This window comes from Melospiza melodia, chromosome 3 (genome assembly GCF_035770615.1).
Source record: "Melospiza melodia melodia isolate bMelMel2 chromosome 3, bMelMel2.pri, whole genome shotgun sequence".
In the NCBI taxonomy this organism is placed as follows: domain Eukaryota; kingdom Metazoa; phylum Chordata; class Aves; order Passeriformes; family Passerellidae; genus Melospiza; species Melospiza melodia.
Window position 1 is genome coordinate 48,162,600 of NC_086196.1, and position 15,067 is coordinate 48,177,666.

Below are 15,067 nucleotides of genomic sequence, written 5' to 3' on the forward strand. Positions count from 1 at the left end.
ATTTCTTCAAGCACTATTGCCTATAGTTCTATGTCACTGCTGAATTCAGCACTTCCATATTCATGTCTGAAAGCTGGCTGAGTATATAGGGAGCCTGAGTTTTCGCTCAGACCTCTCCCCTGTGCTTTCCTCTAATCCATAAAATGAAGCCCAGAAGGGGTAGATCTAATTATGTTTTAGTTTAGAGGCACAAGTATTAGGGAGGTAAGAGATAAAGAATCTCGGGTGAGAAATGCCTTGCCTTTCCAGCAATGTCCTGCCAAGTGTACTGAGTTCAGTGTTGTTATGCTCCCAAATGGCCCATCTATGATTGCATTAGCACAAAGTATCACTGTCTGAGAAGAGTTCACATGCAGAATTCATTGAATTAAAATTTAAGGCAATAAATGAGGGCTTATAATGTATTGGCAACATTATCAGTAGCAAGATTGCCAGCATATTAGTGACTATGATGGATTGACTACTGGGGAATTCATTAAATTTACAAGTCTCCTCAAATGAATCCACTGGCTAAAATACTAATTGCTGCCCTTGGGAGCACTTTGGCTATTTAGTTTCCAAGCAGAGCTTACTCTGAGAAAAGGATTATGCTACTGATGTTTGCTTGAATTTAGGAGTAGAGTCAATTTATGTTAGGGTTTTTCAACATTGACAGTAGTTTCTGTTTGTACAAAGCTTGCTGCCTTACTAAACATAGGGCCTAAAAAAATAATTTTATGAGTGAAAAATAGATTATTTAACATAAAATTCCCCAAAAGCATAAATATAAACACTAACCAACATTATATTTGTGCAATGAAGCCTAATCTAAAGGCTGTGATTGTTTGGTTGGGCAGAGGATGGCAGTGATTTCTGTCTGTGCAGTCACTTTTGCTAAAAGAGAATTGCTGAAGCTTTAAAAATGAATGTAGAGAAATCCTCTAGTTGTTGAACTGATGGACTCTTCAAGGTTAAAGTTGCAAAGTCAAGTGTATCTGCATATTTGTTGAAGTGCACTGGAGAAATTTTCCAAAGATTGAAACTTTAACTCTTCAGCAGTCTGGATCTCTGGAATTTTCTTGGATTAGCCCAAAGTGCAAAGGGTCACAATGTGGATTTAATTTTCTTATTTGCAAATTCTGATTATGGTTTATACAACTGGAGACGGTAGAAGCAGATCAGACCTTCTCCAGGTGCTTGTGATTGAATCGCAAATTGGTGTATTGACTACAAAATTGAGATCTTTAATAACTTTCATGGGTCAGTACCTGCAGAGCCAATGCCTTTAGTGAAACTAGAATTATAACTCAACTGTAATATAGAAAAAATGAACCATTTTTGGATGAGGTGACATTTTTTTATAGACCCTTAGTGTTATATACTAAATGTTAAAGATAGCAGTAATAGTTACCAAAGGCTGAGAGAAGACAGGAAATTTAGGGCTTTTTCATCTGGTGCTGATGGGCTGCTATTCTGGGACCCTGAAGACCAACACCTGAATGAATCACTGTCTGACAGTGAGTGCTGGGACAGGAGAGAAGTTTTCTTGCACTTCTGAGCTTTGTTTCACAGTCCCAGGTATAGCAGCTGCAGTGGTAGCTGGAATAGTCTTATTGTTACAATACAGTCTTTCCTTTGGGCTTTTATCTTGCACAAGATGCAATCCTGGCATGCCAAACCCGGGGAATGAGTGACTCATCTATTGTATTGCCTTGTTCTCAGTAAATTGCAGTGTGATTCCCAATTTACCTGCCATATGGTCAGTTCCTCTTAAAATTCTGACTGCACAAGCAATTTATGCCCAAGAACATAGGGAAGGAGCACATTACTTACAGAGTATGTCATCAAGCAGTGTGATCCAACCCATTAAATGGGTGACATCCTTCTCTTTATGTGGACAGTTTACTGGCTCTGAGGTTTCAAGTGGGAGCTGTCACTTACACTTTCTGATAATAAAACTTAATTAAAATTTCATTCCTGTACCAGCAAGTGCCAGGTCACCAGATGGTTCCTAATAGTTATGTCCACATATTTTGTGCTGGATTGCAGCAGATGATGTTTGTGCTAATGTTGCTGAGACAATTGCTATATGTACTTTGCAAATGTTTAATACAAATATCTTAGTGTTTAAATAATGTGAAAAGAACCACTTTAGTATTAATCCATGTAAAATAATAAATTTCCATGAGACCCAAACAGCTTTTTAACTTCAGTAAACGTATTAAAAATCAGAATTACAGAGATTGTAAAAGCTATAATCCAATCAGGGTGGTAATTCAAGTCACACTGTCTCGTCATATCAGTATGTGTAATATAAGTAACAATTATCCTGAGGCAATTGCTTTCCACAATAGGGGATAGGATACCCCAACTGGGAAGTTAGAGTAGATGTTAACAGGACAAAGAAAAAAATGAAGGAAATTGCTGAGTATAGCAGTTTTATGGAAGGTAAGAAAGGACACACAATGAGAGGATGTGCATCAATACACTTCATACTTCTGGAACTCCTGCTTAGGACCTTCTGGGCCCAGAAATACACTCACTGTGCTGGGCTTAGAAGTGTGTGTCATGAGCTCCAGGCCTATCCTTGGCAGAAAGAGAGGATGATCACTGGTAAAGTTGCAGGCATGGATTGGACCCTGCTTCCCTGCCTTCCTGTGTTCTTGGAGCTCTTTTCCCTTCTGGTTGTGCACATGAAGTGGTAGGTTGGCCTTTTTTCTTGTAGCTGGTTCTGTGACCATATGTGGAATAATGGAAGAGGAGAAGATAAAGCAGTTGCAGAAGATTCTTGTAAGAGCAGACATCTGGGCTGCTCTGAGTAAATGGCAAGAGGGAGCTGTCATGCAGAAATGGACAAAATTATTTTGGTCACTTCACAAGCAACAAGCGTGATACTGAAAGACAGAACCAGCTGCCCTCTTAGACATATGAACTGAGGACAATCACAAAGACAGATTTTGAAAAATAGAGTGCAATAATAGATGATGTGGTGATTGATGGATTTCCTGACCACTTCCTTGAGTGGGGACAGGAGGTTTCCTAGCTGATACATTTGCTTCAAGAGATATTTTTTGCACTTAACCTCTAAATGTGCCTGAAACTCTTGCTGATATTCCCCAATGCTGTCAGAAAAATGATGAAAAAAGAAAGAACAAGGAATCCCTGTCACCACTGGTGACTTTCTAGTAATTTCTAGACTTTGAATGGCAGGGATTTCCTTTTTGCTTCTTTGGTTGTTTTTGCTTTGCCCTTTTGTCTTAAATTAGGGTATCAGAGGGTATGTGGTGATATGTGTGTTTCTGTGTGTACTGCTTATTGTTATGCAGAACAACTTCCAGACTGAAAAGAAAAAAAAAAAAAGATCAGCAAGTTGTGGTGTGTTGCGCAGGAACAGTCAAAATAGCATTTTTGATATATTAGCAATTTTTATTCAGATTGTCTTAAATGACAAATTCTTCCTTGTACAATCAGGAAGCTGATTGAGACACCAGTTGAGATGTTTAAGTTAGCCAAGGGAGAAGCAACTGGCTCCATCCAAGAGGCACTCATCCCTATAAAACTTACTTCCTCCTTCCTTTCATTGTCTGTCTTCATTTTAATAACACATGGGTCGAAATGGCCTATGGAGCTGTTCCAGAAACACGTACTTTCTTTGACCTGGAGTGCAGGGACCAAACTCTTGTTACTATTGCATCAGTACAGCTTTAGCCTGCTTTCTGGTGTACATTGATCCATAACTTTGGTATTTACTCCAGCTGCAGAACTGTTGGCAGGCCTGTGTGAAATGGCTCCAGTAAAAGCAGATCTGCTGGGATCTACACTATTGCTAAACTCAAACCAAAACAAAATGTGTATCTATACAGTTCTTCCTGTTGAGATCAGAAGTAGAAGTAATAAGTACAGTGAAGGACACTGTTCTCAAATTATTTGGGATGTTAAGTGGAATGGGAAAGTGCTTGGAACTATTTCTTGAATGGTTTCTGTAAACATTCCTTGAATAACTTTCCTGTGTCTAGGAAAGTTTAAGAAGAGAGGGACACTTCCTAGAAAAATAGTTTTGTCTTCCCTTTTGTTTGTTAGAAATCCCATAGATGCTGGTGAAACAAAATTTCAGTTCCATGTTAAGACTTCAAAAGAAGCAAAGAAAAATTCAGAAGAACATCTGGAACTTACCCCCCAAATTGACACGCTTCTCTAAGTTTGGCCAGGACTCACTGTTCTGGACATATATTCTGGCCATGTAAATGACTCACTGTTCTGGACATATATTCTGGACATGAAAATACAATCAGCAGCTGGAAAGGGATGCTTCTTTGGCTGACTACTGTGCTGCTATAAGGTATCAGATAAACAAAAAGCAAATTTCAGTTAGGACTCTTGTTGCAATTAGTGCTTTCCTTGATAAAGACCTTGACTGTATCAAGCCATACTAAATTCACATGGCATGTGTTTAATTTAACAGAATTTAATCAACAGCTAAAAATTTGAAAAAATGATGCAATTAAAAAGTGGTGTTTTAACAGTGATGAATACCAGGGAAACATCAGGTTACCAAATCTGCTGCTCTCATTGAAAATGAACCAAATCCCCTGTTGATAAAAGCTTTTGATAATGATGAATGTGCTCCAATATTTTGTTATTAAAAATGGGTAGGTAGGAAATGTACTGAAGTACCTTGAATTTGTGTTCTTGTCTTTTCATTGAGCCCTGTGAAGGCTGTTTTGAAGGTTGTTTTGAAGAAACCCTATATATGGATTCCACTTTACAAATAAAGCCACACAATGTTTGGAGGGCTGTAGAGTAACACCGTAGAGGCAGCAGGAGATGAGAGACCCTCAACAATCAAAAGGCTGTTAACAAACAGATTTTCATACATACAGTAATTCTATTGCTGAGTCTCATTAGAGTTATGGATAAGAAAATCAAAACTGCATGCCATGGTACATCAGAGATTCCCTCATACTGTGTTTGATGTTAGCAAGGTTTGACAATACATCCTGAAGAGTTTCCTTCCCTACATATGCCATTAAATTTTGATCATTACATTAGTCTTATCCTAGTATTGACATCAGCTGTCAGGAGTAAGCAGACAAAATGTTAAGAACTGCAATGTAGAGAAGATCAGACATGATCTGATGGCTTCTGTCTAAACTTTTATGTCTGGCATGTTCCTGTGGACAAGAACTCTAGGCAATGCAGGTACCCACAGAGAGGATGATCAGGGGTGATGAGAAGGAAGGAAGGAAGGAAACACAGATGTACAGCAATTTCCATATTTTTTTTTTATTTTATTGAATGAAGGTAGAGTTACATGGAAATGGATACAGAGAAGGAAACAAGTTCATAGAGGAAGGAAGGGGATAAACCATGCAGAGTCCAGCAGACAATGGTCAGAACTTTAGTTTGATATCAAGGATGAGAACAAATCAGTGAAAGTGTCTGAGAAGTGTTAGGAGTTTTTCTTAATGATAAGTAGGGCAAGATGAATTCTAAAGATGGCATGAAATATGTGATGAGAAACTGGAACAAGCTAGGCATCAAGATGAAAGATATGATGGGAGAGCAGAAAAAGATATCTCTGAAATGAGGTTCTGGATATTGTGTTGGCATGGAAATTTAGGGAGGAGTCAAAGGTTAAGTACTCTCTACATAAACATAAGGGACAGGAAAAATACTGAATCTGCCAACAGTTGAAGACAAAAGAAAAAGGGCTGGAATATCTTTGACGCCAAGGGAATTTCTTTCAATACCGCTAAACTTTCCAAATGCCTCTGCAAATATTTGTTGAAGCATGACTTATCTTCTTTCAAAAACATTTTTGCATTCCAAGTGATAATAAAGTTAGTCCTCTGCATGGGTTTCCATTCCACAACCATTTTTGAGGTGACTAATTCTCATGGAATTTCAGGGGATTTGACAATTTAAATACCTTTACTTCCTTTTAAAAACCTGCTACCTTCTGCTAATAGCTACATAGAGAACATAAAGGTATGAAATTTTCAGGCTAATAACCAAAATGTTTGTAAAATGTCTATAATTGTAATAAAATATATAATAGACATCTGAAATTGTTTTAGTTAACATTTTAATTTTATAGAGGTTTTTTGTTGTTTCAGGAGGAAAGGTGGGTTTTTTTGGCTTTGGGGTTTTTTATTCTCTGTACCTGAATCAATCTTTAAATGTTCATTTAGTTAGGAGTAATATGTATCTCAGATGTTATTTAATCACTTCCTCTACCAAGCCATGTTATTTTAAACAATTGGTAAATGAATCATTTGCAGAAGTCTCTGCAGAACTGAAGATTAATACTGCTTTCCTCAGCATGAGACACTCAAATTAATCCTCTAGAAAACAATAGAGAACATAGAATGCACTTCTGGGAATATGCAAGCAATTCTGTAAAGTCAGGGGACGTTTACATTATGATTGCCATATAAAATTCAGACAAGTTAAATCATAAAAGCCAAGCTAAAGCAAAAACAGTTTAATGCAGGTGAATGTCAATGCCAAACAAGGAAAAGACAGTGAAGCTGCAGCTTGTCTGGGTGACTTCAACATACCTGCATGCCTACAAGGGATTAAACATGAGGGAAGAACCTCAATGTGAACAAAACTGAAATTAAAATTCAGCAGTATACTGACTGAAAGAGAGGATGGAAAATGCAAGCAGCTATCTGGTAGCAAACATTAGCTATAGCAGATGTGATTGCCATTAGCTCTAAATGCATGCTAAATTAAAGCAAACATCTGTTCTCACAGAGATGGCCTCAGTCATCTTAAAAGAAATGTAATTTGGAAATCAAAACTTTAAAAAGGCTTAAAAGGCAGAGTTTGGTAGAGACAGAGAAGCTTGCTGTCTGCCATGGGAAATGATAACTATGAGCAAATGTTCACAGTCCTAAATGGACATTCTACAGCTCTGAATGAGTGATGTTACACAGCCACTGATGAAGGTCTTGCATGTAGAAGTCTTTAAATGAAACCTTTTAAAGGTCTAAATACAAGATTCAATTATTTGACTTCTTTTTAGACAATCAAAGACAAGCAAGTAGTAAATGCTGATGACAAATGCTAAGAAAAAGGAAGCAAAGTTATAAAGATTTCTAAACAATGACTAACATCTAAATAATGACTGAGCAGCACTTGCACAGAAAGAAACAAAATTATTACAATACCAGGCATCACAAATACTGGGGCTTAGAAAAATGAAAGTAGTAAGAACAAGTCAAGTTCAAGTTCAATTGCACTGTTACCAAGGCTGGATGGAATTTCAGAGAACTGAGGAAAAGGATTTCCAGAATGATGAAGGGATTACAAGTACTAAAATAGGTGGTAGGAAGTGTCATCATAGAAATCACAGAGAAGAAACTGTGTCATCTAATCAGAGTGCTGAGGAATAAAAAAAAATGGAGTGGAGGAAACCTACCTGGCTGGGATTTCTTAGCACTGTTCTTGGCCATCAAGTAATAAGATTTGTAAGAAGTACTAGAAGCAGGAAAATATTACAATAGAAAGGGAAGAGTGCCAGAAACTATCAGTATTTAGTATTCTGCTCTTCCCATCACATTATCAGTTACATAGTAGTGGCTATCTAGATTTGATTTAGTAAATAGTATGCTGAAATAACTGTTAAAAAACAGTTACAGCAAAAGTCATAAAATCTGAATTAATGTGTAGATCTAAGTGTTTATTTCTTGTTTTGGGTCTTGTTGTAAAACATGAAATTTGATTTTATTTGGGCAGATTTAACCACCCTAAACTTAAGCAATGAAACGATGTTTTTGAACACCCATCTAAGCTATTTCTAAAATATCATACAGATTTAAAGCAATCTTGTTAAAGTAACAAGTCTAAAGTAAGAAGTGAGGTGGCTTTGTTTAGTGAGGATCTATAAGTTTAGATAATTACTTCTCACCTTTTAATTTCGCTGTAGTAAAGTTTAAAGTTTACAACAATATAAGACTTGAAGTAAATATAGTTTCCTGTTTAAAAGTGTGCAGCAAGGAAATTTTTAGATGTAATGAGTCAATGAGATCATGTATCCTTAAGTATTTATGTTACTTCTGGGACAGCTGTGCAAGAATTGCACTGTATATGCTATTATTTGCTTCTCCCAGCATATTGTCATATCCCCTGCACAAACATCATCCATGCAATTCAGCCCTTACAGTTTAAAAATGATGAAAGAATGGTGTAAAACATCCATTAGAGACATCTCTTATTAAAACTCAGGTCTTAACTACTTGATAACAGGGCTACAGGCTGCAAGTTATAATAACAAAACTGGCTAGCTAGTGTAATGTAGGTGTAGATTACTATAGGAATTGTACAAAAGGGAGTCTGCTGTGGCCATTTAAAAATACTTTATAGTGGTAATTAATATCTGTTTTGTTCTGTTGTGTTGACATAAAATCCTCTTGTCATTAGCAGCTATTTCTTGCTAAGATAATGGTTTATGAGTTTTCAATAACAAAGTTCTTTCCCATTTTTGTTGACAGAGAGCTGCTGTTTGAATTTTAAGTAAAAATGAATTTACTCTCACAACAAGATAGTAATATCTGAAAAGACTATCCCTGGGGGCAGAAACTACTTGCTAATCTCTCCATGCAATAATCACTACCTGGAGTATATATTTGAAAAGAAAAAAACAAGCTAAGCCATGCAAGCATGATGCTGCAGTTTTGTTCCAGTGTAATGTCTTCTATTGTCTTCCTGGTATGCATTTTTTGTAATTTTCATTGTTCTCCTGATAAAATTATAAATGCTATTACACAGTAAACATTAGAAATTTTATTCCAAATAAAATCAGCTGAAAATAGATTAGTTTCATTATTTAAACAAAAGAAATATTGTCCTACCATATTTGCTTCTGAAAATTGAAAATTGAAGATGGAATAGGGGGTAGAAAAAAGACTGGAAATTTGCCCTTGAGTTTCCACCTGCTTGGAGCTGAAACTAAACTTTTTCTTTTGAAATAAAATTTTATTAAATAATGTCCTTCAAATTGTTCACTTGTAGCATTAGCAACTCATTTAAATAGCCACGTTGTAGAAATGGTTGGTCAGCATTGTATTTTAATGACAGTTTTGCTCATGAGACGTGCAAGACATTACTCCATCAATAAAATCAGACTAACTGCCATGTATAAATGACAGTTGGAATCCATGTTTATCAAAGAAGTCCATGGCATTGCAAGAAAAAGGGGAAAAAAAATTTGTTCTAAATTTGTAGCTGATGAAAGAAACCCTAAATAAGATTTAGGAATTCCTTTGGCCAGAGATTCCTTTGGCGTATATATAGGTAATTTCAGCTGCTTACCTTTAGATTAAAAATATTACTAGTGGTTTTTAGGAAGTCAACACTAGATACTCCAATAATCCTCACAGATGTTCATGCTTTAAATAGGAGAGGTGCTGTCATTCCTACAAAATAAACACATAGTAGGAGGGAAAGGAAAAAGCTCCTCCAAGATGTTAGAGTGTAAACACTGGCTCTTGTAGTAAAGTACATGGAAAATTACAGTGAGAAATGAAAAAGTTGTGTAAAGTTCAGAGTTGTGTAAGTCAGATTGTAAATTATAAAGAAAAGGGGAGTGGATAAATCTGTCATTTAACCCTGAGGATAACTGTCCTAATTGAGGAGATAGTTAGCAATGTAAAGCTGACACAGGAGATGAACTACTCAAAGAGGGGGAAAGAGGGGTACATGAGACTAAAAACTAAGGCAGGAATTCAAGTCAAAAAGCACCTCTAAAATTTAGGATCAGCACATGGACTCTAGAAAAACCTCTGTAGTTAAACAGAAGACATTAAGTTCAATGATCAAACTGGAAGCCATAAAAAGCAAACTCGAAATCAAAAGCAGACATCAGTTCAACTATTTTAATGGCAAAGGAGACATGGCAAATTTCTCATTACCTCACATCTTTACGTCATGACATAATATGCTCATTTGTTCCAAGTTTCTGGACTGTGGGTGCTGACCCCACCTCTTTCCCTAGAGTCAGAGAATGCAATCAGGGAGTTGTGAAGCGTTGAAGATTTACTATGCTCTTCCCTACTCCTTGCATACCCTTAGTCTTCAAGGTCAAGTAACTTCCATCCACCTCTTAAAGCTTGCCCAAATTACACAGATTTACTACCACCAATAATTCTTACACTATTCAATAATAAATTGTGAAAATCTGACTTAAATGAAACTTCAACCTAAGAAACTCTAAAAGGACTCATCCAGTTCTGGTTACTGTATGTAGTGATGGAAAAGGGAAACAAACACATCATTATACTGACTAGCTGATAAAATTCTGTGATGCTACTAGCTGCGACTGTATGTTCTAAATAACTAATTCTAATGAAAAGGAAGCTTGGACATTTTCAGGAGGAATAAAACCTTCTGTTTGGTTAGGAATGAATTTTGTACTTGGCTGTTCTGGTATGATGATATTACATCTACCCTGGACTACTTTTGTTGGTACTGGCTGCTTTTGCTGCTTCTGTCTCAATTTCTGCTCTGACAGTAAGTTATGCTTCATGTGCTCTTTGGATTACTTTTGTGTTAAGATACTGACACTGAAGTCAGGCTATAGACACCATTTGTTAGAGATTCAAATAGTAATTTATTTTAAAAATCTTGTAACTAAATTCACTGATGTAATAAGTGTACATGATAAAATATTAAATTTAGTTTAACTAAATGTAACAGGATTTACAAAGTTCAAATATTGTATCTTAATCCAGACAGTGAAAACTTATAATTACATTGTGTATCCTGGGAGTTTGTTTATTACAAGTTCACTGATGTCTTTGTACTGATTAGGGCCATGTAGTTTTTCCAGAAAATCATCTTCTTTGTCTGACCTACTGTTTTCCAGAACACTAAGTTCAAGATCAGACATGTTAGACGGCAAGTAAGAGCTAACTTGAGTTACTGACTGCTTTTGTCCTGTAGAGGTCTGCCCCTTTCCTGTATTCAGATCAGTATCAGATTTAACTTGTTTGCTTCTTGGTGAAGATATTTCTTTAATATGTCGATCACCCCTGTTCTCTTCCTTACTCATCTGTTGGGCTTTCTGCTCTTCATCTTCCAATAATGATGCCTCCATCTCAGCAAGGTTAAGTGAATCAGCAGATTCAGCACTAGTTCCCATGCTGGTTTTAAAGTTACAGTTTCTCCTCAAAGACTGGACTGGAGATGAAGCTGAAGGAACTGGCACAAGATCTGAAGTACTTTGAGCTCTTTGACTTGTCTTTGAAATTCTGGACCTGCTGGATTCTGGCTCTGTATCTGACCTATCTTGCTTTGGTCTTTCAAGCCACAGAGGTTCAGGACTGTTGTCACAAACTTTCAAGTCTCTGCCTGTACTCTCAGCATTGGTGAAATCTTCTGAACAATCTGTGTTCTCTGGACTAGCAACAAAGTCATCAGAGTATATGAATTCAGAGTTGTTTTCAACACTCCTGCTGGAGTTTAGTTTATGACCACTTATAACAGATACATCATCATGCTCCATGGTTTTATGATGGATTAAGTTTATTGTGTCGTTGTAACTTCCTTTTGCATTAGTGTCTGATGGGAATGCTGCTGGGAGTTGAGCTTTTGCATACTTTTCCTCATGAGCAGATTTTAACAGAGTTTCCTCTGGTAAGGGGGCTGTAATTATTGAATCGTTCCTGGATAGACTTGCAATAGACTGTTTTTGCAGGCCAGGGGATTTATCTCCTGTCACAGAAATTGACTCTGAGAGAGCACTGTTTTCTAATGAAGTCTGAACAATTTTATCCAACTGATTATTCCGCTTTGAACTGCCTCGTGTGCTACAATGCCTGCAAGACACCACATGCTGTTCTTCAGTATTTCTGACCAGTTTTCTCTTGGGTAAGGGGCTTCTCCCATTCAGCATCTCCATTTGCTTTTTTCTGTACTGCTCCCTCCTTTCATGAATTATCAGCTTATCTGGGTTGGTCTTCTGTAGCCGTAGCCTCAGTGTATTTGTTAGCCCATACAACAATTTCTTTCTGGGAGGTCTGTTCTCCTTAGCTTTGCAGCTCCTTTCACAGGCTGGCTGTTCCTCAGGCACAGCTTTCTTGGGTCGTCTCCCAACCCCAGAAGACTCTGGGGAGATGGCCTTTTGACTGCCTTGTTTAAATGGAGGGCTCGGGACTTCACTGTTCCTGCCAGGCCCCACAGGTGTCTCTGCAGGCCTCAGGGCAGCAGAGTGACTGGGAGGCTGTGAGGCCGTGTCCCCACTCCCTGGGGCCTGGTAGGGCCAGGCAAGATGGGGATGGAGACCAGGAGCAGGCACAGCGCTGCGGGTGAGCACCGACAGCTCTGCCAGCAAGGCACTGAGCAGTGGCAGCTGCACCGGGGCGGGCTGGGGCTCTCGAGGGCTGGCGGGGTGCAGCAGCGAGGGCCCAGCACTGGGACGCGGTGGGCTGTGGCCCTTGTCCTTCTCCTGCGGTCTCTGCGGCTCGACATCCTTCCATTGCCCTACTGCTGCTGGCGGCCGCTGAGGCTCAGCCGGCTCACGGCTGTAATAGAGCAGCGGAGGGCAAAAGATGTTGCCTTCCAGCTGCTCACCCTCCTCCTCCTCCTCCTCTTCCTCCTCCTCCTCCTTCTCCTCGTCTCGCGGTTCCGGGGTGGCGGCAGGCGGTGTGGCAGGGCGAGGGCTGGCGGGACGCGCCCCACCGGCCTCCAGGCTGCTGAGGAGGTAGCGCAGGAGCAGCTCCCCGACGGGCCGGCCCGCGCTGTCCCGCAGCGCGAAGCGGCCGCGGCGGCCGCAGGAGGAGGGCGCCCCGGGCCGCTGCAGCAGCTCGGCGGCGGGGGCCAAGGACACGGCGCAGCTGCCCAGGAGGCGGGGCGGTCCCGGGGCGAGCCCGGCGGGCAGCGCCAGGAGCAGGGCGCGGAGCGGGCGGCGGCGGAGCGCGGCGAAAAGCGCGTCCGGCCGCCAGCGGAACAGGCAGCGCTTGCCGCGGCCGAAGGGGAAGGGCTGCCCCGGCCGCAGGGGCGGCGCGGCGGCGGCGGGGCGCAGCACGAGGGTGGGGAAGTCCAAGAGGCGCAGCGCCACGGCCGGGTGTTCCGCGGGCCCCGGGAGCTCCACGGGCCCCGGGGGCTCCACCACCCGCAGCGCCTCCACCAGCAGCTCCAGCGCGAACAGCCGCTCCATGCCGCCCGCGGGCCCCGCTCTCGCGAGAGGCCCGGGTGTGTGCGGGGTGCAGGCGAGGCCGGCCGCTCTCTCGCGAGAGTCGCGTCCCAGCCCTGCTGCCTGCGCGGCGCAGCCCGGGGGCCGCGGGCTCCCGGCCGGGAGGGAACTCGGGCCCGGGGCCCTCAGCGCTGCTCGGCCCCGCGTCCCACCGGCAGGGGTGTGTGCCTCCAGCGGCTCCAGTGTGCCTCCTGCTAACATGCTGGCCGCCCGCCCTGGTGGCTGCGTGGGGGGCAGCACGCGCAGCCCACGGAAACAAGCGCTCTCCGGCGTCTGAGCACAAGCGCCTGGTGTGTGGTGGCAGCAGCCGTCGAGGTCCCGCCCTCGGCTCTGAACACCCTGGTCGTGTGATGCCCACTGGAGTTCTCAAGAAACAAGGAGCGGGGTGGAGTAGGCTCTGTGCACCATCAGGCAGCAGGAGTGGTGTTTGTGGGGGCGTTTAGGGACCTTAAACTGTTTTCACATTTGCAGACTCAATCAGTTGGGTTGGAAAAGAACTCTGTGATCATTAAGTTCAGTCTTTGACAGAACACTACCATGTCAACCAGACTGTGGCACTCAGTGCCACGTCCAGTTATGCCTTAAACACTTCCAGGGATGGTGACTCCATCACCTCCCTGGGCAGCCCATCCCAATATCTAATCACACTTTTTCTCAGGGAATTCTTTCTAATGTCCAGCTAAACCTCTCTTGGCACAGCTTAAGACTATGTCTTCTTGTCCTATGCATAGTTGCAGCCTGTTCCTGCTCCAAAAGAAACATGGGAGTCTGTGTCAAGGGCTATGTACTGAAGAGTCTTTCCACAGTATCTTGGATATGCATTGATAAACTCATATTTTCTCTCCTGTCTGCATGTAAAGTGGGAGTTGAAGTCAACACACTTGTGAAGAATTTCATTCCTTGGCCTTCTGCCTGGCAAAGAGAGTGCCCTTCCCTCTCTGGCCAGCTTCCCTTACACCACAGTCTCCTTGCTGCAGGCACAAGGAATACCTGCTGAGATAGAAAGAAAATTGTGTTCTTTTCTTCAGTTAGTAAGTTGACTCTAAAACAACATCTTAACTGAGGATGTTGGATTAAAATTACGGTACACCCTCATTATTTACCAGCAGCAAAGTAACTGAAAGAAAAACCAATCCCCTCTCTCTTTCTGGTTATTTCCTCATTTTCCCCCCATTTTCCTTCAGGTGTCAATTCACAATTCTTTAGAAAAGTAGAAACCAACAGGAGGTGGTCAAAAAATCCAACTCTTCCCTGTTGGTCAGATCCCTTGATTATTATTTCACCCTTCATTTGCTGTTATATCTGAGAAGAGAGTTAAGGAATTTGACTCCTGGGTTGTGATGAGGACTCAAGAATTACATAATTGAGTTCTCAGTTCCTCTGCTGCCACTATTCTAAGCACGTGAATCTTAGAGCTACACATCTCCTGCCATTAAGGCTGCCAGCATTCACGTGTGGCACTGTACTGGCATTGTGGCAGACAAGACAAATGGCCAGTCTGTTTTACTACTGTATTCATGTCCTGCCATCTGCTTTTTTGTGTTTCCTTCTCCTCCTCCAGTTTAGCAGATGTTCTCCATACAGGAGAAATGGCAGAGGACTTCTGTTACACTGAAATTGACAGAGATTTCACAGTGGTAAAATGGTCACTCTTGAGGTTGCCCACAAAGACAATGGATCAGCATTTTTCCTATTTTATAGATGGATGTTACTGTGACTGTGAGGTTTAGTCCATGATTTCTATTCTCTTATATTTGAAACTTGCCATCTTTGTAGAGGAGGATGCATCTTTCTGCATGGTAACTGCAACTGGAGTTTGGGGGTGAATTATGGAGGAACCATATTCTTTTTTTAAGATGCTGAATCTCTGCACATTGAAGTTTTCAGTTT

General features: G+C 41.1%; 1 protein-coding gene across 1 annotated transcript; it reads right to left on the reverse strand.

Annotated features, from left to right (window-relative positions):
* Nucleotides 1–10,570: 10,570 nt before the first annotated feature.
* Nucleotides 10,571–13,144, reverse strand: MAP10 (microtubule associated protein 10). Its single transcript, XM_063151629.1, has one exon. The coding sequence runs from the start codon at nucleotides 13,139–13,141 to the stop codon at nucleotides 10,733–10,735; it is 2,409 nt and encodes an 802-aa protein (XP_063007699.1). The 5' UTR covers nucleotides 13,142–13,144; the 3' UTR covers nucleotides 10,571–10,732.
* Nucleotides 13,145–15,067: the final 1,923 nt, after the last annotated feature.

Excerpts from the sequence above, each read along its gene's own strand:
- MAP10 (XM_063151629.1), bottom strand. The coding sequence starts at position 13,141 with ATGGAGCGGCTGTTCGCGCTGGAGCTGCTGGTGGAGGCGCTGCGGGTG.